General features: G+C 36.2%; 1 protein-coding gene across 4 annotated transcripts in view; it reads right to left on the bottom strand.

Moving 5' to 3' along the window:
- The window catches only part of CHCHD3 (coiled-coil-helix-coiled-coil-helix domain containing 3), a 293,112-nt gene that overhangs the window by 36,152 nt on the left and 231,805 nt on the right, over nt 1–25,155 (bottom strand). For all 4 annotated transcript variants that reach the window (XM_008574436.1, XM_008574435.1, XM_008574434.1 and 1 more), the window contains one exon: nt 18,744–18,814. In XM_008574436.1, the coding sequence (XP_008572658.1) occupies nt 18,744–18,814 (71 nt within the window). The remainder of the gene's footprint in view (nt 1–18,743; nt 18,815–25,155) is intronic.

The raw sequence follows: 25,155 nt of genomic DNA on the forward strand, positions 1-25,155 counted from the left end.
AAATAAATAAATAAATAAATAAATAAATAAATAAATAAATAAATAAATAAATAAATAAATAAATAAATAGAAAGAAGAAAACTTGTTATCAAGTATTTACTTGGCATTCTTGGTAGAGAGCTACCTGACTTGAAGATGTCATGTCATGCTTTCAAGTTCAACTGGAAAATGTTAATGAGATATACTTTGGTTTTGGAAAATGTATAAATCTGTCTACATTAACAGAAGTCAAAAACAGTTCTCAAAAATATCAAAAGCCAAGAAGTTTTCAAGTATCAATAATCCTTCCTTGACAAAAATTCACACAATACAGAAATCTGAACTAAAGGAATTCCTAATTAATGACAAACCTTTATCTAACAAACAGTATTCCATCATTTAAAAAATTTTGCTATAGTCCTAACAACCCTACTGATACTGTCAAGAGGAAAGCCCCGTTTCTATCTGGCATGTATTAGAGAGGAACTCTGGCAATTAGTTAATGTTCAACAGAAATCAGCCCTATATTAACAGCCTGTAATGAAAACCATCAATAGCTAGATAAATCAAACCACAAGGCTGGACACAGACATGTCAAAATAGCCACATGCCCCTAATTTGCTGAATGAATTTATTTCAACATGTATTTCCCAAGCACAGTATACGTGCTAGGTACTAGGAGAGACCCATAAAGAGAACAAAATTCAATTCCTGCCCTCAAGAAGGTTTCAATTCAACTAGGAATGAAATTCACACACTATAACACAATCTTGCTAATGGGCCCTTCCACCTCCCAAGAGTGTAATTCTTAGCTTTACAGACAACAGTATCCTCTACTGTAAATTCAGAGCTATTTTAGGTCCCTTCTATAGTGAAAACATTCTGAAAGTCTAAATTGAGAAACATGAAAGTTTTATAAAAGTACAATTCAATTTAGTAAGTAGCAATATTGATATTAATTGAACACCTGCTATAAAGATGGCTCAGACACCGCTCATGCCTCAAAGGTTTCACACTTTAGAAGGGAGATAGGGGCAGAAGGAACTATGATACAAATTAGGTTGTAATAAGGCCTTGAGTTACATTAACACAGAGGGAGCAATTAATTGTGGCTTTTTAGACTTCACAGAGAAAACAAATTAACATATGAGACAGGTCTTGACAAGTGAATGAGTTTATCAGGAGGAAAATGGTGAAGGTGTACCATGCTGTAGAGGCAGCATAAGCAAAGCTGCAGAAACGTGAAGGTGACAGGCACATTCTCTCTTTAATGAATGAGCTCTGAGGTACAAAGAAGAATAGGCCACAAGATGAGGTGGGGACATGTCAAAGGTTATTTTCATATTGTGGTTTAATATTGTAAGTTTTGGGCGTTTTTCCCAACTCCTATATGATGATTTATTAGATTCTGTCAATTATTCAACTTTGAAGCAAAAACCTATTTTGCTTTTAATCATATAGATCAGACTGATGGATGAGTATCCTGTGATTGCAGGGCAAACTGTTAAAACAACAACAACAAAAAAAAACTATTACCATTTGCCACTACTTATCACTGCATATCAGGAATATCACAACACTGCAACCAAATGAATAAATTTCAATGCTGAGACTGATAGAAGACTGTAGCTGTCATCCTTAGCCCTTGGCATTTTAAATGTTGTATTTTTAAATGTTGTATTTATGAAAATAAGCTTCATCATTCTCTTCGTAGTAAGCACAGGTTGCAAATAAGCTTATAAGTATAGTTATAGTAATAAAATAGCATATTATCAGCTGCAGGTATTAGGATTCTACACAAGATTTCATTTGAAAACAGGATTCCACTAATTTAAAAAATGTTTGAAAACTACAGGAGGGACTGATAGATAGGGAGGAAGCTACTCTTTCTAAGGCTTCTACATTCCCTTTTCACTCTCTATAGGGATCTATATTTTTTCACAGAAACAAGGCTTTGCTTGTGATCAGGTCAGCAAAGCCTTTTAAATCCTGAATGTAGTTTAAGCACATACATACAGGCAAAGGCACTATTTTTTTTCTCTTTTTGCTTCTTTGCCATCCCAAATCTCCAGCCTTCTATTTTTAATTGCAAATACAGAGGGGTTAAACATGTTTTTGAGGACTCATCTAGGTTAGTCCACAAATACCATTTTTATTTCTGGGAAAAAATATTGTCCAAATGCCAAACAACTGACTTCAGAACAAATTTTAGGAAGAATCTTGTTAGTTCATTGTAGATCACCAACCTATAGTTGCCTACAATCTCAAATATAAATATTATAAAGGTATGGCAAGGTTTTAGATGAGAACTATACCATGAATTAACAATAGCTGCATTTATCTGAGCACAGTACCCTGTATGCATTTCTAACCAAACTACACAGTTCTCATTTAGCATGTTAAAATACAATTATTATTTTGAGCAGTGTTGCTAACTGGTGGTTAATGATTTGACAGAAAAAAATTAACTGTCTTTAAACACATGTTTTTATTGGCATGGTATACTCTCAACTGCAATTTTACTGGGTCCAGGGATTATCCTCCTGGGAAATAATTTGGATTATATGATGGGCATCAATTAAAAAAACACAAAATTCAGTCAACAGAAACTTGAACTATTGATGACAGTAATAATTAGCTAACTATGGCCTAGAATGTGCCAAGGACATGAATGAACCTCATTTAATCCCTACATAACACCTCTGTTATTATCACCATTTTACAGGCATAGAAAGCTAAGATGGGGCAGGGATGGAGGGGAAGTAACTTACTAGAGTTAGTCTATTGCATTATGTGAAGGATATCTATAAACATTATATCCAGGAAAAATTTTGCACACGTGGATATTTATTATTTCATTAAAGCTATATTGACATTATGGAATAGAAAAATTGAGAAGTCCTAATAAGTTTAAAAAAAATCAGAAAGACCATGAACCACAAACAAGAAAAATGAGCATATTTTCTGGTAGCTGCTACAGCAAAACCTGTAGCATATTAAACATTCCCTTTTCCTTAAATCTACTTCCTAGATACTATATCATACAAAAGGGAAATTTTGACATGAACTACAAATAGATATATCATTAATAAGAATGGATTGGACTTTCTGAAGAATGTGGCCAAAAGCTTAGCACTCAAATCTTTTAAAGATTCCGACCTAATGCACTTTCTGGAGCAACAATCCTATTTTCTTTGCATCATCAAGTTCTGAGAATGTATTTTTCATTTGTCTTGTTGTCTGTTAGAAAAGGTGAAGATGTGTATATATTTTGGTTTTCAATTCTCCTATTATATCAGCTTCTCAGCACTTCAGTTTCCAAATGCTCCAAAAGAGGTATGGATTGACATTTCTGCCAAAGGACAATTTTTTGTTCTGTAGTTTTTCCCAAAGTTAATGGAAAAAGTTCTACTACTAATCTTTTCAATTCACCTCTAGAGAATTACAAACCAGCAGTAAATACTACAAAGGTTGTGCCAAAATGCAATATTCTTAAATTACACAAGTCAAAAAAGCCTAAAATTTTTATAAAATGGGCTTTCTTTTCTTTTTTTAAAATAAAAAATGTGGCTTGGGAGGCCAATTTTAAATTCAGAGTGTGATAAAATCTCTATGGTTAAACAATCTGAGGCCTGACAACTCTAACTCTACTAGATCCCTAAAGAAACTGACCCTATATAGAGTTGAGTATCTACCAACCCCATGAGGTATTACAGTCATGTGTCCCTTAATGACGAAGATACATTCTGAGAAATGTGCCCTTAGATGATTTCATCATAGTACGAACATCACAGAGCATACTTACACAAACCTAGATGGCACAGCCTACTACACATGTAGGCTATATGGTATAGCCTATTGCTCCTATGTGACTAATGCACTGTGCCACAACTTTACTACGGCTACACTGTCACTAGGCGATAGGAACTTTTCAGCTACACTATAATCTTATGGGACCACCATCGCATATGCTGTCTGCCACTGACCAAATCATTACACAGCACATGACTATATACACATTTTCTAAATAAGCAAAAAGATGCTCAAGAGGTTAAGTAGCCTAATGCTACACAGCTGGAAGGAATGGTCACAATTTAAACCCCATTCATGTTAGAGACGTAAAAGTATCGGTTACTAATCATGTATGTATAAGTTTGTTTGCAGCCTTTTTTTGCACTGTCAAATAAAAATCATTTGAAATAACCTGAGTACCTGTCAGTAGGGAAAGGGCTCAATAAGTGATGGTAGAACAATACCATGGAATACTATGCAACTATTCAAAAAATGAGTTGGGTTTATATGTATTGACCAGGGGTGAGACATCAATAATAAACTTAAGTTAAAATATGGGCCAAGCCCGTGGCGCACTCGGGAGAGTATGGCGCTGGGAGTGCAGCAGCGCTCCCGCTGCGGGTTCGGATCCTATATAGGGATGGCCGGTGCGCTCACTGGCTGAGCGCGGTGCGGCTGGTCTCAAAAAGGACAAAATATATATATATATATATATATATATATATGATATAATCTCATACTTTTTGTAAAAATAAAACTATATTAACATTTCTATTCATACAGATAAATGTGGAAGGGTGAATACCAAACTACAACTTCACATGCTTTATACTTAAGGGGCTGATCTGGAAAAGGGGAAGAGGAGAAAAATTACATTTCCCTTGTTACAAACAAAACAAGACAAAACAAAAAACCTACCTCGATAGTTAAAAAATATCCAATACAGTAGTCCCCCCTTATCTTAGGGGGATACATTCCAAGACCCCCAGTGGATACCTAAAACCACAGATAGTACTAAATTCTCTGTATAGTATGTGTTTACCTGTACGTATAAGCCTATAATAAAGTTTAATTTATAAATTAGGCACAATAAAACATTAATAACAACTAATAATAAAATAGAACAAGTGTAACAATATACTGTAATAAAAGTTATGTGAATGTGGTTTCTCTCTCTCTCTTCTTGTAATCTGTGAGAAACAAAACCACAGATAGGTGGACTACTGTAGTGTTTATTACTTTCACATTTTTTTCACTACACTAAGTCTCCAAGAAGGATACCACAAGGCAAAAGTTAATCATAACATTCAATGCAAAGGAGAGGAATACTTAAAAAGGTTCATTTAAAAATATTAGTATCTTCAAATGGACTAGCAATAGAAAACTTACCTAGAATGTGGGCTAATTTTATATATTTTGGTTGTGTTCAATCAGAGTTACAGATATAAATAAAAAACTGAACATCCAGATAAACCATATTTGAATAAACCAAATACAATTTGCCTCTAACACATTCTTTGCAACAACATGCAGAATTTGGTACCATGTGAATTTTTAGGACACCATTCAGAGAGATCATGGCTAGGAGTATTAGAATAGAGTTCACCATATACCATTTCATCTGGTATAAAAAGATGTAAAAGGTATAAAAGTCTTTCTCTCCTAAAGTCCTAAAGTTTCCCCAGTCAGCATCTCATGAACCAAATCTTTCCTGAACTCTCTCTTCCCTAGCTTTTCAATCAAAACTACTCTTTCCTATGTCTCACTCTCTCAAGGTCCTGAACTTTACTAGGAGACAGTTAATATGGTAAGTTAATATGTGCTTATTTTTTTTTTCCTTTCTGTCTTTTTTACTGACCGGTAACGGGATCGCAACCCTCGGTGTCGCCCCCCTACCGGGGACCGGCAATGGGATCGCAACCCTCGGTGTCGCGCCCGCACCGCGCTCAGCCAGTGAGCAGGAACCGGTCTCCACATGGGATCCGAACCCTCGGCAGGAGCGCCACCGCGCTCTCAAGCGGCGCACTCTCCAGTGCGCCACCAGGCCGGCCCAATATGTGCTTATTTTTGAACAGATATTCATATAAATATAATAATAATAATAATGATAAACTAATTATAGCAAACATATATAAACATGTATGTGCCCAATTTATACTTGTATATTTGATAGGAGACTTCTAGAAACAATGACCAACTCAAAAAAAGGCACAAATCTAATGGTGAGAATTATGGGTAGCAGAGATAGGCGATAGAAAAATTATTCCCAAAAAGGTAGAACTTTTGGTTGAGTCCTTATACCCTTTCAAAGCCTGATACTGCTTTTGAAAACACAGCATTTAAAAGTCTTTGAAAGCCTGATTCCAGTCTTCCTTTATGGCCTCATATTCCCTTAGACCACCCCCCATGTTTGTTCTAACCATTCCTAGTATTCGATTGCCTATTCATAGAAAGCCATTCTTCCTCTTCTTACTGAAAAAAATCTCAAAACGAGAAGACCCAGCTTATGCCAGTCACCTCTTCATGCAATCCAGATTCTCCGGGGATTTCCCTCATTATTCCTACAGCATTTTGTTTGTAGCTTCATGTTAGCATTTCCCACATTTTAGTCACTTTTTGTACACCAAATTTACAAAAACAACTGGAATGTGTGAGATAAAAATTTTCTTGAACAAGTATAAGTTATATTTTCTGTATTAAATTTTGACATCTCCACAGCAGAGCTAATGATTTCAGTGAGTAGAAGATCCCTGAGGGCAGGGATTCAAACTTATATTTCTGTATTTCCAGTGCCTACAGAACATGGAACAAAAAGACCCTTGATCAATGGATGTGTTAATAATGATGATGATGTTCTTCAAAGCAAAGCTGACAAGTTAATACCTTTAAGAAATAAATACATGTCATCAAGATCTTCACTGGGGGAAGAAACCAAACTGAGGACAGGGTGTCAGAATTCACTGACTAAAAAGAATTCCCAAAACAGAGGAGTTGATGAAATTGGTTTACTGGCAAAATCCAATATCTCAAGTTCGAAGACTTTAAAACTACTTTCAAACAGACACCCAGCTAACCAAATCAAAACCATAAATGCTTTAAGTAGTGACAACACATTTGGTTCCCGCTTCTTGTCAACTAACTAGGATGCCTGAAAGATACATGCTATACCCAGTAATGTTTTACTTCTTCTTTACATTAGCATCTTTTGTACTGGAGAAACACTATCAAAAAAAGAAAAGAAATGGTTAATTATGAGTAGTACCAAATGAGCTATAATGGAGGTGTTATGAATGTAAACCAATGAAGCCTGATGCAGAAAACATCAGCATCTGGGCGTACAGCTTGCAGAGTAATGAGACCGTGATGCTGCGCTGGCACCCAGCTTTGATCACTTCATCTTGTTCAAGAGCTCTGCTGGGCAAACAAAGGTGCGAGGCACTGACCTCCTGTCCACTGCTTGCACAAGCATGAAAAACAGTAGCGGATCCAGGATTGCTCCCTCTTCTCTTCCCCTCCTTGCCAACACACCCCTTTTTCAGAACTGATGGTTTCATAGTTGGGGGCCCAGCACACAGCAGGCTGAGCAAGCTTCTACCATATGAAGTGTCATGTCTGAACATGTCTATAGTAATTGGCAATTCATTTTTCATACTGAAAGCAGGAATGGGTGTATGCTACCTTCAAAATCCCAACCATAAACCACACTGAATGCATCTCTCATACAGGCAGCTTTGTTGAGATCTATGCCAGTGGCAGGCTGGCTGGTAGACTTCAGGGATGGATCTATCTCACAAAAAAATAGGAATTGTGTAATTGCAGAAGCACAAGAGAACAAATGAGGAGCAAATGGCAGTGCATTAAAACAAAAAAACCCAAAAAACCCAAAAAAAAACCCCACCACACAACAGCAGCCCTTGTTCCCGTGTAAATACTCTAATAGGTAAATAGCTGACTTCTTTGTGCTGTTAAGATCTCTATAATGCACGTTTAACATACTAAAAAAGGAGGTTTTAGTCCTTGAAAAGGAGTATAAAGCCAGATGTATCACTGCACAGTATTTCCTGCCAGCTTCATCCAGAAACACAACCTGAGGTGACTTGTGAAATGGAGCCAAGAGCAAGAGCTCTCCTTAATGAGCACATCTATCAATTTTCAAGGGACACAGTTGATTACCAGCATTTAGGCATACACACTCACAAAAGGAATGAGGCAATTTAGCTGTTGGCCACTGAATGAGAAAATACAAAAAGTAACTTCAGAAGCCATGTGAGCAAGTTGGGGATGCTTGGCGACACTTTAACTCATGAACATGTGTGCTTTCATTTCAACATGTAGGGAAGGGCCAAGATGCAAGCTTTTTACAAGTTTTCAAGCATTCTGACAGGACTCAATAAATAGTATGAACAAATCGCTGCCTAAGATTATATTAAAAAGTACCAGTGCTACTGTACAACAAATATTTCATTTACAACTACTGTCTTCAAAATCCCTTTATCAAAAATAACTTTCAAAAGTTCTCCAGGTCTACCCACAAGTTTTTACACTAAAGAGGAAGAGAGTACGATAAGCAAATGTAATTTAATATAGGAGAAAAAAGACTAACTCTTAAGAAAATAGACTAAAAAACTATAAGGAAGATTTATTCCTTTCTATTCCTGTAGTAATGAAACATACTGAATGAACAGCCCTAACTTTCAGATAAGGGATCTCAAAGGGTTTTCAAATTCTAACGAAAAAATACGATTATGGATAGGATTAGTAATCACAAGTTTCTTAAGACTGTGATTAAATTGAAGAAACATTTTACCTAGGACAAATTACAGTTAGAAGTTGGGAATTCCCAATATTTTGGGTATTTTTACCTAGTCAATATTAATTAACAATGAGTTTAGGCTGTTTGTTTTAGCTATAATTAACATTACAAAATGCAATGATTCTAAGTGTTCATATACCAAAAGTCGTGTATACCTGTGTCACTGTCACCCAGAACACAACAGCATATTCCCAACACCAGAAATGTCATTTGTGTCCCTTTCCAATCAAGTCCCCCTCCATCTCCACCAACCACTTTCAGACTTCTATCAGTATAGATTAATTTTGCCTATTTTTGAGCTTCATATAAATGCAACCACATAGTAAGTACTGGTTTATGTTTGGCTTTTTGCTTAACCTAATATTTCTGAGATTCATCCATGTTGTTACATGTATCAATAGTTTGTTCTTTTTCTATTGCTGAATAGTGTTCTCATGTACGAATATACTACATTTTGTTTATCCATTCTCTCACCGATGACCATTTGGGTTGTTTTTAGTTTTTGACAATGAATAAACCTCCTATGAACATACATGTTCAAGTCCTTTTGTGGACATATAATTTCAGTTCTCCTGGGTAAATATCTATGGCTGAAATTGCTGGGTGACAGAACAAGTTTATGCTTAAGTTTACAAAAAACTGCCCCAATTTTTCCAATGCAGTTTTGCCATTTTCTATTGCCACCAGCAAAATATGAGAGAGAATTCTGGTTTTTCTACATCCTCTCAAACAATTAGAAATGTCAGTCCTTTTGATTTTCACCATTCCTATGGTTTTAATTTATATTTCCCTGATAACTAATGATGTAGAACCCCTTTTCATATGCTAATTGGCCATGCTTACATCTTCCTTTGAAGCATCCAAGTCCTTTGCCCATTTGTAAAAATTCCCTAATGTGTCTTAAGATGAGCAGAACTTTTAATTTCTGATAAGGTCCAACTTATCAATGTTTGCATTTTGCGTGCTTAGTGTTTGAGAAAAATCAGAAGAGCCATAAATAGGAATCCTTGATAGACGAATACCAAGAGGGGTGATTTGGCAATTTTACATTCAAATGAGCAATGAGAATACATGTTTAAATACAATTATCCTGAAAGTTCTGTTTTATTTTATTTATATTTTTTATTTTATTTTATTCTATTTATTTCATTTTATTTTATTTTTAAAGATGACCACTAAGGGGATCTTAACCCTTTAACTTGGTGCTCTCAGCACCATGCTCTCCCAAGTAAGCTAGCCAGCCATCCCTATACAGGGATCTGAACCTGCAGCCTTGGTGTTATCAGCACCACACTCTCCCAAGTGAGCCACGGGCCAGCCCTTCTGTTTTCAATTTTAGTACATGGTTTTTTAGTGAAATGGGCAACCACATATATTCATAAGTTAATTATCTGGTTGAAAGCAGGAAAGGATTAATAGCATTTGGAACAGGCTTACCAAACTCTAGAGTGATAAAATGTAATCAGATATCATACTAAGGCTGAACCTATACAATTTATCAAAGCATAGATAACTTCTTTGATATAATTTTTATCTATACTGAAGTTTTAACATTGTTAACTTTGTAAATTTGACATAAGGACAGAATTTTAATTCTACCTCCTAGAAGTCTTCCTGGACATTTTATAATGTGGTAGGTCAGTCAGACAATAATTAGCCTTCCCATAAACTTCACTGCTTTTTACCTGTAGCTGAGTGACACTCAAAAAAGCAAAATATGTTTTCTTATCTTTGACAGCATCAAAGGAAAATCAAAGAAATTATTTCCAACTGGAGCCTTTAAAAAATAAAAAAGTAAATGATCTTTAATTGGAATCAGCAAGAGGAAAAACTTAGTATCAGTTAGAAATATCTTTTGGAACTATGAGCTGTACAGTTAATTACTCAAATAAGCAAGGATCAACAAATTCCAAAACACCATGTACCCTAGAACTCAAAAATACTCTCATTTAAAATATGATACAAGGAAAGAAACAAGCTATCATTTTGGCAGAATTTACATTTATCTAACAATGTGCAATTAATATTTCATATAACCATGTAGGGTATGCTAGATTCTTAATGGATTATATTGATTAGGGAGAAAGTTCAATGTTAATGTTCCTGTAGAGGAAAACGGAATGATTTGTTATCTCACACTGAATGAATCAAGAATTCAGGAGCTTATGTCCACAAGCCTAAGGGCTGCAACAAGAATGGTTTGATCATTTACTTGTAACACATAAACTGATTAAAGGAAAGAAGATATCCAGAGCAACCCCAACAAACCCCAACTGCCACTGTTGGGACTGAGAAGAGAGTTCCAGGTCATGGATTTATGATGGGATGTGGCTAATCTGGCTGCATCCTCGGCAGCTTATTTCACCACTTGAGGTTCCTCCACACACAATGGTGAAGTGATGAGAAAGTTTCCACAGTGAGCCCTTGATCTTGTGTCCATGTTCATGAGAAGGCTGAAGTTTGGGTTGTCTTTTTTGAGAAACAGACAATGCTTTCTGTCCTTGGGTTACAGCCCTGCTCCTGCCCTTTTTTAGCCCTATATTCCAACCAGCTTTGCCATCCTGCCCTGCCCCTTTCTGCAGGACATCACTGACCTGAGTGGAATACTGTGGGGACCAGTCAGGGAGTAGTGAAATAATGCAGACGGAAATCCAACTACCAAGTGTTGTTAATGTTTCTTAGCATTTACTTAGAAAACAGTATGTAGACTAAGCATAGAGATCCTACCCAAGGAATAAAAAGAAACTAAACATCTGATTAGAATGGCTCCAACTGTGGATGAATTACCTAAAGTTCTATTACAAATATAACCAATTTTAAATGAGTATCATAAGAAATATTGTCAAATATTGGTGTGTTTCAAAGCAGGTGTCACTCTCCTTGTAACTAATTTGTTCCTGGGGGGTTGGGGGGGCAAACAAACGAAACAGGTTGACAGCTTGAGAGCTGGGACTATGCTCACATCCCTGACGAGATACAGAAGGAACTGCAACGTCACCTACAACTTACCTAAATGGCAGCCAGTGTCTTAGAGTTGAAGAAGACAACTTAAGACCATTTTTTAGATAAGAATCAGTGACAACTTCTCTTCTTAACTTTTAAAATTTCTCAGTTTGAATGCCCTAAAGAGGGTGGCAGTTACAGTTTATATTTTACAGATGGAAGATGCACAAGTCAAAGGCATAATAACCTGCCTGAGGAATTGGGTGTTGTAAATAACCAAGTCTATGTTTCAGCCAAACGTGTATTTGTCATTGGCTTCACGTACAAAGTATATTCTTAAGCATATAAGCACCTTTCTTCAGTTTCACAATTGAAAGAGGATCCAGCAACACTTCCATAAACTACAGAGGGTACATGAAATGCTATGAAAGTTGGCATAGGTGAACCGGTTTGAAAAACAAAAGCTAACAAATAACCCCAAACTTCTAAAAAGGCAGCTATAACCAAGAAGCTTTGCACAAAGAGTACAGGTATATTTACCTTATCTATAATTTTACCTCTTCAATTACTAAGTCTCTTACTGAATAATCAAGATGTTACTTGGCTCCAAAGACCGTAGGGAATAAAATGTCACCACTGCAGCTGCTATATTTCCTGCTCACAGCCCTTCAAATTAAAAAGGGGGAAAGAAAGGCCCAATACAAATGCAGAATTTAATTAGTTAGTAAAAGCCCAAATCCTTGCCTGAAGCCCTGTTCTTCCTGTAATATCGCATTCTTTTCTTCTTGTGTAAACTTTTCATTATGAAGGAGACATCTTTATAATACAATAACTCTAGTTATAATGTAACTGCTGGTAACATAACTCCTGCATTAGAAAAGGCAGCATGTTCAAGTAATGTTGTTTTAATACAATTTGTGTTCAGCAGAAACCAAGTCAACTTGGTCATTTAGAATTTGATCAATGTGAATTAGTGTCTTACTGAGATAAACCATTTGATCATTTCGAAATTGATCAATGAGAATCAGAGATAAAACATTTATCATGTACATTTGGTATATTAGATCCATTCACGCAACACTAAAGTAGGTTATAAGTAGACATCAATAAGTGTTAGAGACGATATGCAGGGTACCTGTCAGCTGCAGATACAAATACATGTACAACAGTATATAATTTTAATCCTTTTGATAAGGCAAGCTGTTCAACAAGGCAGTTGGAGTCATGGGAAAATTGCAAGAGTTCAACTTCAGATAAACTAGAAAGAGAAGCACAGCAAAACTAAATAGCTGAAACTTTGAAACACGTTTTAATTAAAAGTTTAAGCAGAAAGGTAAGTAACATAAATTTACCTGACAAAACTTCTAGAAACGTCTTAAGACTATTAATCAGAGTAAACTTTGTACCTGCAGTACAATTAGTTCTATTAATCTAATATTTCCAAATTGAAGTCACATTGACATTCAGGCACAGCGGCTTGCATCTAAGAGAATTATAAATTTGCCAGTCAAAACCTTATTTAATTATTTTACAGCCAATTAAGCAGGATCTTTAAACACTGTTGCTTATATCTGTCCATGATCCACATGTGTAATTACAGAGAACACAAGAAACACCTGCTGATACCACTGGTGATCCTCCTCAACTTTATCAACTCATTTGTAGTGTAACTACTAAAAATACACACCCAGAAAAGAAACTAAACAGTATTGCCAGTCAAAGCAAAACCCTAAAAAACCCAAGGACATTTTAAAGGTTTTTACACTGAAGAAAACCTTTGAATACCTAGTTAACACTCACAAAATCCATTTTAATTGTACGAGTTTTGCATAGCATTCTTCAGATACTCCAAGATCACCTCAGCTACTGCTACGGGGTAACTAATCTTTTAATACTTTATAAGGATAACCCAAGCTTCTTCCATGATCCTAAATTTATAAGTCACATTTTATCGACTTCATTCAAAGATAAAAGTGAAAACGCCTTCTAAAATCTGGCACACAAAGGAGTAATACTGGTATTCATGTACAATTTCATAAAATCATACTCCTTTACAAGTGCTTCATCTTTCAAAGAAGCCAAGTTGAAAAGTTACATTGCTAATGAAACCATTTTTAAAATGTTTCCACAAATCTATGTCACTTTCCATATATATTTTTCTTTTTTTTTCTTTTATGGAAATTGGCCACTTCATTATGTAAAGGATAGCACGGGAATGAAATCAGTTGTTTTTAAAATACTTATTTGTTTGATAATCTTAACAATGCTTATTTGCCTTTAAAATATTTTATCTTTCTCTGATATTTGCCTTTAGACTTTAAAAACGAGTGTGTGCATAAACACTCTGGTAGCATTTCCTTTCTAGAGGTGTGGTATATCAGCTCCAATCTACCCAAAGAAACACAATTCTGATGTTAACCAAGAAACAGGGTCCCTACAGCACTCTGACTACATTGCTTGATGCTTCTTACATGCTATACTGTCAGGTGTGCTTTATGTATTTATAATCCTGGCTAGACTACGAACTCCCTACAGGTAAGAACTACTAATGTTCTATTTGGGAGTTTAACAGCATCTAGATTTTGTTGGGAAACAAACATAGAAATTTCTTTTATGGCACATAGTTTCATATCAAGTTGAATATAATAATACAATCTAACATTTATTGAACATTTACTTTGTGCTAGACTTGTGCTAAGCACTATAAATTATTCAATATAATATTTTGTTTAATTAATCACCTATGAGATAGAATATAAAGGTTAATGCAGAACACAATTTTTATTATGATGAGTTTATAATATGGCACTAGCACCACATAACTAGGAACTAGCACTGTAAGTTGCTCTATTTACAGATAACAAAGGGTGACAAATGTGATATGCAGTGTTAATAATTACTGTTTATTTGGATTGGGAAAAGAAAAGGTATTCCTTTTGAATAAAAGCTAGATGTAAAAAAAAAAAATGCTAAATTAGTGATTTAAGTCTTAGAGCTAAAATTTTATATCTATTGTGGGGAAAAAAGTTCCTATAGAAAAAGAGAACAAATTATCTTCAAATCCTTTAATTCCCTTGAAATCATGGTACATAATATTTTTAATAACTTGATATTTATCAGGGATGTAATTATCTCATCACAGTAGAACTTTGGATTTTTAAAAAGATCTTCATTTAAAAAGCTTGCCTTCTGGGGCTGGCCCATGGCTCACTTGGGAGAGTGTGGTGCTGATAACACCAAGGCCACGGGTTCAGATCCCTATATAGGGATGGCCGGTTAGCTCACTTGGGAGAATGTGGTGCTGACACCACCAAGTCAAGGGTTAAGATCCCCTTACCAGTCATCTTTAAAAAAAAGTTTGCCTTCTTCTTGTTTTTCTCTGGTGAACTCTAAGTTCCATGCTAGTAAGATCCTGCCTGTCCTCTTCGTAGCTGTATGTTGAGAACACAGCAGAGGACACGTCACTTAGGAGCTCCATAAATCCATAATTCTAAAGTGTTTTAATGGTTATTGCCAAAACTATAAACTGAAAGACTAGAAGTGTGAGTTCGTATCGTAATTCCATTATCTATCAGGTGGGACGCACCGATGTGACTAGTGTTAGTCATGTGCAACTTCAAATGCTCTTAGCTTTCTTTCCCTTTACAGTGATTTTGTGTGACCCACTATCAGGTGTATAGCACTGCCCTTGAAATTGCAATTTAAAGAGATTCCATCTCCTGTAACCAAGATGCATCCAAATGAATCCTGTTTTCATCAGATAAAATTAACTAAATCCTCCTCAAAGTCCTCCAGAGCTTGTTGCCTAAGAGGGACTGCTGAGTTCAGGTTCAAAATAGTCAGAGATCTTCAAGGTGAAGCTTGAAGGTGCTAAGCCGGTCATACAGACTGCCAGTCAAGAAAGCTCTACCATGCAATGAAAAGAATATAGTATATTGCCTTACTATTACTACTTGAAGGGTAATGATGATCTGAGATGGCCACATTTCTAAGGAGAAACAGAGTTCTACTAAGTAATCTTTATGCCTTCAAAGATGGGAAGCATTTCTTATAGCCAATGTACTACCATTTCCTAGGTGTGAAGCTACTGAACTCACTGCAAATCAAAATACAACATTCTAGAAAGCTCAGTCTAGTGGGTAGTAGCTAGGGGAAAAAAAGTGATAATAATGAAAAACACTTTGAAAAACTAGCTCTTGAAATTCCCTCACAGTGTGTTAAACCTAGGTTTTTGTTTGTACCGGAGTTGCTGAACTGCAAAATCCAAGGGCTCAGTCTCCAAGATTGCCCTCACCTCTGACATCAATGGCAAGTTTAGGGGAGTTCCCAAAACCACCCCTCGGTTCAATTAATTCACTAAACGAACTCATAGAACTCACTGAAAACTATTAAACTCACAGTTATGGCTTATTATAGGGAAATGATAGACAAAAATCAGCAAAACGAAGAGATGCACAGGACAGAGCCTGGGAGGCTCCAATTGCAAAGCTTCTATCACCCTCAGGACCTGTTACCCTCTTGGTATCAATGTGTGACAATACGCATGTAGTATTGTTAACCAGGGAAGCTGACCAGAGCTTCCATGTTCAGAGTTTTACTGATGCCTCATTACATAGCCTGACTGGAGTGAGTGACTGCCTGTGTGATTAAACTCAGTCTTTGGCACCCCCTCCACAGAGGTCCTATTGATACCACAAGGCCCCAGGGGCCCACCAAGCATAATAATTTCTGTCACTTGGGAAATTCCAAGGGTTTGGACGTTACCTCCCAGGAGCCTGGTACAAAGTCCAGACCTCTTGTTGGGCAAGGTCAAATCCTTACTATACAGTTTGGTCAGATGAGAGTAGGATCTTATAAAGAATAATATTCTTTAATAGGTAAGAAAGGATGATGCCATTAAGGTTCTGTTCAAAACTAAGTCTGACCTACATGTCTGCATTGTCTTGTAGAATGTAAGTTATCATGACATTTATTTTTGTGCTCCAGGTGGCCTCAGTCTAGTGCAGGCTGAATGACATGAATGCTGGTCAGGGCTTTAAGAGAGAACTTCTTCTCATCTAAAACCACACTAATCTCTCTCTAAAAAATCTAGCTTCTACCAATTTTCCAATCTGCTAAACTCATAACTGTGGTTTTCTTTTGTCCCCTCTATCCAAATGTTACAAGCTGAACTGAGTCCCACCCAAAATTCATATGTTGAAGTCCTAATGTCCAGTACCACAGAATGGAACTGTATTTGGAGAGACCATCCATAAAGAAGTAATTAAGTCAAATGTGGTCATAAAGGTGGGCTTTAGTCCAATATGACTGGTGTCCTTATAAGAAAAGTAGATTAGGACACAGACACACACAGAGGAAAGACCATGTGAAGACACAGGGAGAAGACAGTCATCTACAAGTCAAAGAGAAAGGCCTTGGAAGAAACCAACCCTGTTAACACCTTGTTCTCAAATTTCCAGCCTCCAGAACTGTGGTACTTTGCAGCCCTGGAAAACTAATACACTGAACAATCACTAATTCAAGTCTAATCTTTCAATGACTTTTTCACACGAATCTCTTTCTTTTCCTTCACTCATAGAGGCCTCCCCTCTGGTACTTCTGGTTTTTGTTTCTCAAGCCTCCAGCCAAACCTCACATCCACCGTCAGATTACTACTCTACAGGAGCACAGAAACCAGGGCACTTGCTTGGTCAAACACCTCACCAGGACCTCTTGCTAAATGAAGACCAAAAGTCTTATTAGCACAGCAGCTAATGACCCTACTGACATGTCCAGTTTTACCTTGCACTTGCCTCTCTGAGTCAAGCCACTGCTCTTAACATGTCACCTTACCAACTACAGAGCATGCTTTTCCTCCTGAATATCTTTCCCTTCTACCTACTCAATACTCTTCTTCAAGCTTCAACTAAAACATCATCATCTTTATGAAGGTTTCATAGATCATTCTAGTCAGAATGGATCACTGATGTATCTTAAATTTTAGTTATTTTTATAGTTATTATCTTATAATGAAGAAATACCCAGGGAGCCAAGTCAAAGGCTCTCATATTATACCTGGGAGCCAACCCAGGTTCTCATATTATAGAGAAAAAAAGATTTTTAAAATGTTGCTTTATCATTAGGAGGAAGGATAAATACATAACTTGAAAAAATCTGTGTAGAGTAATTTTAAATCAAATCTATGCTCAATATTGTATCTAAATTTTTAAGATCGCACATTAACCTTTAAGAATGAGATTTGTGGCCCATTCTTAGAGGGTCTCTGCTGCCCCACAGGAGATATTTCGCTAAGGAATACTGAAGGTTTTAATCTGTTTAAATAAGCCTCAAATTACCTTTTAAAAAAACATTTTAATCAACATTAAAATGAAACTAATATCCATTACCACACAAATTGTACTATAGCAGAAAGTAATAACTTCATCTTGGGGCTTAATCATTTTATCAAATTCCTATAAACATGTGCAAAGAAGGCGGTCAGGGCCCAACACAATCTTTCAACTAAAGCTGTCACAACATCGTTTTTTGCTTCACTAATTTGCACATGTGCTACTAACAGGGGTTACACAATAGAAGTATTTATATACACAGGAAAATTCTGAATGATGTATTCTTACTTAATGTAAGAACTGGCAGCAAAGGGAAAATACAAGGCTATGGGTCATGGACACTTTGATCCATCAATTACAGAACATTCACTTAAACACTCCAAGGATTAATAGAGGTAGCAATTTAACATCACCTTCATAATCAAGGGCAAGGTAAAGTCTATGATTTAAATGTTTTCGAGGTACATGTGAAGAAACGTAAACAGCTTAAACATGAGAAAGCTGGGTATTCAAATTTGGACATGCCCATCATTTCACTGTACAAAAGTGAATGGTTTCTATGTTTCCACTGATAGAGGTAGCAATTTAACATCACCTTTATACTCAAGGGCAATCTATCTTACATGTTATTCCAAATGAAAATTCTATTGCCATTGCTTTCAATTTCCCCTACTTCATAAAATAGATTAAGTTACAACAGGCTTTCATCAAATGCCCTTTTGTTGCATCTAAATTCCAGGACAGCAGATAACATGGCCTCATTTCAACCACCAAAAAACACTTCCTAGTATTCTAGAGTGCTACATAACAAACTATCTTCTGTTCAAAAAGCAATAAAATTGTGCTTTCAAGAACAGTAAACAATTATAATACTATTACGAACTTACTTGAACTTTGCTTCCACTTCTTCAGCAGCTTTCTGATATTGCTCAGTGGTTACTTTGTAGAACTCTGCACTCTGTGGACAAAGATTGATAGGACAGTTTTCACTACCCAAGAAGACAAAATATGTGGAAGATATACGATTTCAAAAAATACATAAAACCCTTAGCCACTCAAGCAGTAGAAGCATCTTTTGCATAAGTGACATGGATACTTATAAAAATACATGTAAAGCTTTTTGCATTTAAGTAACAGTAGAATTGGTAGTATATAGATTGAATTACAGAGTAAACGTTCATAGTTACAATTCATCATTATTTGGTCCTTGAGAAAATTCCTAACATATTTTTCAAAGATTATTTAGATATCCTTTACTTGGACTCTACCACTGCAGACCAAAGGATGCTTGAGATCAAATAATAAAATTCACACACATTCAAATTTGCCTATTAGCCCAATAGTGCTCTGACTAGATATTAAAGGATTATTTTTTTCTACACAACATTTCTGTCCTCGAGATGAATTATTTATAGAGTAAAATGTGTTCCATTACCTCCACATGAGCACAGGAGGATCAACATTTGTAACAAATTAATCAATAGAAACAAGGGAGTATATTTAGGTAATTTTAGTACAAAAAAATGTTTCCACTATTACATGAATGAGTACATAAACAACATAAACCAAGTTGCAATAGCAAAGTAATACTTTTCCTAAGGCAGCAAAATTTTAAAATATCCATTTTGATGAGCTACCTTGAAACCAGTCTGACTGCAGGGGGTGGCCTAAATGACCCCACGAACCCCCGGACTCAATAAAATATCCTGCAAAATACAATGCAGCAAAAAAGAACACAACACAATACAGTGGTCTATTGTGCACCTTCATTCCTCAATCACTCAATTTCACATGCATGGTTTAGGGTAGTTTATTTTTTAATAAATCATTGTTGGTTGGTGAGAAAATGAAAATGAAATGCTCTTCACACCAGAGACCCCTTTGCATTTAACAATCTGGGTTGCCCAATGACATTCACATCCAGGTTTCTTGGATGTAGATAAAATCAATACGTATGTGATTAGATAGCAGACTCAGGGTGGCTGGAGCCATGGACAGGTCACCATTTGAGATGATGAATGGCTTTCTATCAACCTATAGTCCCCTACGATGCTAACATTTACTATAATCTTATTTGGGCTACAATTTATCTTTCTTCCACCTGATCAATAAAGATGAACAGAACAGTTGTAAAGATCGATTGTAATTTTTTATCATTTTCAAGCACAAAGGTGCATTTCTGACATGAAGACAATATTCTAAGTGTACTGCTTCTGCATTTTTAAAAATTGCGATTTGAGTGATCAACTGCACTGGTCTATATGATGATAAGTTTTAATTCATCTGTAGGCCATTTGTCTTCTCAGATATTTTAACTTTAGCTTATGTCACCTTTCTGTCTGTTTTATTTATAAGAGTTTCTTTCCTATAAAATACACACCAGTCACAACATGCTCTTTTGAAATGTTTGGTTTAAGCTTTTCTTTGAACCCTTCTAACACAGGAGGAGGCAAAAAAGCAGTTACTAATCTATCACTAACAATGATGAGACACTCTCAAATTATTATTATGAACTGTTAAGCAGGCGCAATGTCACTGAATTATCTATTAAAATGCTGACAAAGCAATAATGTTTTGATTAATACTTTCATTTATTTTAAGTACTGAACTTGTAATATCTGAATAGCGATAGGACTAGGTTGAAAGATCTGGTTTCTGTTTCCGTTCTGTGGCCTTGAGCAGGTCTTACAACCTCCTCCCGCCAGCTTCTTTTCAAATGTTCCTAACCTGTAAAATATAGATAATAATATTAACCCTGCCTATCTCTGCCAAAGCTGTTGAAGAAATCAAATAAGACAGGCAAGAGAGCTGTGAAACCTGTTACATGATTTTGCAGCGTAAGATTAACATCCAAATAAAATAATTTTGGAGGAAAATAACTAATTTGGGTAATTCCATTCTGGATACAAATTCTAAATGATGAAAAGTAAATATTAAGCTTTCTAACAAGAATGATGCACGAAAGCAAGAGTTCTACCACAATACAAATCAGTGAGCTCCTCTTTGCTTTCTAATACCAAATGCAGTTAAAATTATTACTGATTTTTTGTCAAACTTTCCCCTAGGATATTAAACACAAAAAACCTGTTCCTGCATTGCCTGCAAACTTAGTACATGATTCTCAAATTAAAGCTTTAGGGTTTTATTTACCTCAGTGACCAGTTTCTCACATTACATAAATCTTTCTAACACAGAAAAGCCCCCAGGAGGCAACACCATATAACTAAGGAAATAAACACAAATATGCCCAAGTGCAAGCAGATGGTGTTTAATTTCATTTAAGTATTTAGTTATTCATTCAACAAAATTAATTCCTTATTTTCCTAGTAACGTCTATCTTGGGGAGTCAGACCCTCAAGAAGCTTCCCATGTGATATGGAAGAAAAGAAAAATAATTATAATGGAAGGTTCACAAGTGCCAAGTCAAAAATTGTGGATAGTGTTACTGGTGGAGTTCAGAAAAAGTAGAGATCTCCTTTGGCCTCAAAAACACTTTAAAAAATGAATAACATGCATTCAAAAAAACGTTCAACGTTTGCCAGTGGGAGAATGAATAAATATTGGATATTTACACAGGGGAAATCTATACAGCAGAGGAAAAAAATGAATTAGGCATAAATGTGGAGTAAAAAAAAGCAAGCCGTAGATATGATATTGTATAATGCAATTTGGGTCAAGTTTGGAAAAGTACAAAATACTGAACAAGAACAGTAGATACTAAATTCCACTGATTATCTCCAAGTTTCAGGAGTTATATGGTGGTGGTGGAAGTGGACAAGAAGTGGCAGAATGCCATAAAGGAAGGGACACGGATTTTACTACATTGTTATGTTTCTTAAAATGAGGTGTGAGCACACAGATAGTTGTTACATTGGTTTTAAATATTTCGTAATACATACAAAAATCGTATTGCTCTCTTCTCGTCCCAAAGGGGCTGATAACAAAAACAAATGATTTAGTCTGGCTAGAACATAAAAGTCTTTGGGGGAGGATACATGCTTTAGAAGTTTCCTGAATCAAGACATATATATATTCTTGATTAAACAAATGTACTGTTTTCAACTTTGTATTGAGAAATAATTTTAGACTTACAAAAAGGGGGCAAAAAATAATAGTAGGTTCCTGTACATCCTTCACCCAGCTTCCCCTCATGTCAACATCTTAGATAATCATAGAACAATTATAAAAAGTAATAAATTAACAATGTTACAATACAATAATAGTAACTACTAGTAACTAAACTACACTATTTGGATTTTTCCTATTTTTCCACTAATGTTCTTTTTCTGGTTCAGGATCCAATCCTGGATCCCATGTTGCATTTAGTTGTCATGGCTCCTCAGTTTCCTCTCATCTGTGATAGTTCTTCAGTTTTTCCTTGTCTTTTATGACCTTGACACTTCTGAAAGATCATGGTCAGATATTTTGAAGAATGACTCACTGTAGAGCTAGGGCTGGGGTCTCTGGTGCTCACAGACCCCTCGAACCCATTCACAAACCCTTCACACACAGGTCTATGAGCTAGGTAACTGGCAAAAAGGTCCTTGGAGCCTTGGTTGAAGAAGGAATAGTCTTTATTCAGCACACACAACACTGTGAGCTAGGCAGTACAAAGAGAAACTCAGAAACTCAATTGCTATGGGCAAAGTCCAAAGAAAAACTGAAACTGAGCAGCTACCAGCAGAGTAAACATGCTCTATTGTCAGGCTCGAGCTCTCTGCCGCCAGCCTGCTTCACAAACTGCAGAACACACAATAGCTACAAAACCAAAAAGATACATTGGCACACATACACACTAACTCCACACATGTACAGCTTGTTTACAAGAAATGTGTTGCTCAACCCCTCAGCCAGACCTGAGCCAAGGGAGCCTGACTAAATTATTCTATTCTCCCCACACTCACAATTTGGGCTTGTCTGATGTTTTCTCTTGGATAGATTGAGTTTATGCATTATTGGGAAGAATACCACAGAAGCAATGCATCCTTCTCCATGCATGATCTCAGGGGCTACATTACGTTGACTGATCTGTTTACTGATGTTGACCTTGATCACTTGAATAAGGTCAGGTCTGTAGGGTTTCTCCCCAGCTCAGCTACTATTTTCCCTTTGTAATGTATATCTTGTAGGAGATACTTTAAGACTATGCTCATGTCCTGTTTCTCCTCAAGGTTTTTGTCCCTCACATTTTTGCATCTATCTGAGTGTTGTCTGTAGCAAACACTGTGGTGTTCTGGTGGTGTGCTGATTCTTAAATACATTACTGCATACTTAGACCTTACTGATACAATGACATTCTTCATTTACTCTTTTCCTCGATAATGAAAACTACATAGCTGCACAGGAAACACCTTTGAAAACAAAAATCTTCAAAGAGTGGGTAGCTATTCTTAGTATAAATTCCCCACAGTCTGATTATGAAGTACAAAACAGAGGTAAACAAAAGAGGGGACAAAAGAGGGCAAATTAAAGAGCTACAAAGGGATAGGCCTAAGCCAGGCAAAAGGAGCCCTCCATTCCCATCAGCTGTCAGTAACTGGGACCAACCTGACTCTGTTGCACCGTGGGAACCTCCCTCTTGCTGCCAGAAGGCCAGTCTGTAGCACTGTAAAGAGTTAAGTGTCCACTGGTAGGAAGATAAGGAAAATGGGCTATATTGCAAGGAGTGGGAGAAAAGGGTAAAGGGGAGAATGGTATTGAATGTTCCTTCAGGGGTTGCCTGAGCATCAGATCCAGGTTTTTAGGAAGTAGCCCCAACTCCTGCCATTCAAAGTGAAAAATCATCAGTGTTTTTGAAGAATGATAGCAAATAACCACTTTCCATAATTAAATGTAGCTATAATCTTTACAAAGGTGCTCCAAATTAATGATTCTGACAATACTGTTTGCAAATAACTGGTGGACCCCAAAATGCTCCAAGGATTCTAGCTTCACCCATTGCCTAGCAACACTGCAATGCTCCTACTCCAAATGGGTATTGAGAGATAGCAGATATACAATAATTTTCAGAAAGTTTTCTTTTGTTACCTGTGTTGTCTGGAGTTGGTAACAGGTTATACATGCTGCTATCTTACTTATTAATTATGGATTACTGTTACTTTAATGTCATTATAATAATTAAATCTTTATTTGGCTAACCCTTCAGTTTATAGTAGTACACAATTACATCAATTGTTTTTTTGTCTGATCATTTTCTAATAGCTCAGTTTTAAGACCTGGATAGTCTGTGCTTCAAATAAGTGACATCCACATTCCTTATTTCCAGAGAAGGTGATTATATATTCCCTTCAAACTCTGTTGATACACCAAGTCCTCATACTGTATGGGGTGGAGGAGAAACCCTACTAAGATGACCTCAAAAAGAGAACCAAAAAGAACAGGTGGAGAAAGATATGATCTTGCAAGGTGGTCTTTTTTGATGGATGATCATTGCTTTGTGTAGGGGCATATTGCTTCTATGTCTATAAGGTCCTTTACAGCCTAAAATTTAAAAATATCTCCATTTATATTCACTCTGTATACTCTCGTGCCCCATAAACAGCATGAAAAATACTTGACATGATTTGTCCAGTGGTAGTATGGATTTGTGGCAGGTAAATGTGACTTAATTCAAATATTAAAGGGCTGATTGATTCCTTTAAATTAGAAATTTTCATTGTTTGATATAAATATAATACATGTTTTCCACCAACAGTTTCTCTGAGAAGGCAGAAATTCAAAGTAGAATGATAGTATCTTTTAGATGTCTTAGCACTATCAAAAATCTGATAAAGGCTTGTCTTTCTTGGTCAAAGACAAGTGAAACAAGTTCCTAGGAGGTGAACTTGTCCAAAATGCAATATAATTCTCTGTATTTGGAAGATGCTTCTGTCACCTATGCTAGCGGGCAAGCCATCATTGAGAATAAGCATTTTATTTTCTATTTTAAAACATCTTCGAATCTAAGGCACCAGGGACCAATTATGAAAAACACAGGCAACAAACTGAGTGGGGAGACTGAATGCTCCTCTGTACACAATTTTTAATATGTTTTATTTAAAACATGAATATATTATCCACAGCACTCCACACTTAGGTGGGCAATTCTTAGTAGCACAGCCTGGTGGTAAGAACATGGACTTTGGAGCCAGACTGCCAAATCATGGCTCTACCCTTGTGGAACTGAACAAGTTAAACTCAATGGTTGCTTCCCATCTGTCAAAATGGGGACAGTAACAATAATCACCTACTAGGATTCTTTGGGGATTAAATAAGATAATACATATAAAATTCTCTGAGTAGTACTTGAGACTATATACA

The sequence above is a fragment of the Galeopterus variegatus genome, unplaced genomic scaffold, assembly GCF_000696425.1.
Source record: "Galeopterus variegatus unplaced genomic scaffold, G_variegatus-3.0.2 Scaffold1048, whole genome shotgun sequence".
NCBI classification, from domain to species: domain Eukaryota; kingdom Metazoa; phylum Chordata; class Mammalia; order Dermoptera; family Cynocephalidae; genus Galeopterus; species Galeopterus variegatus.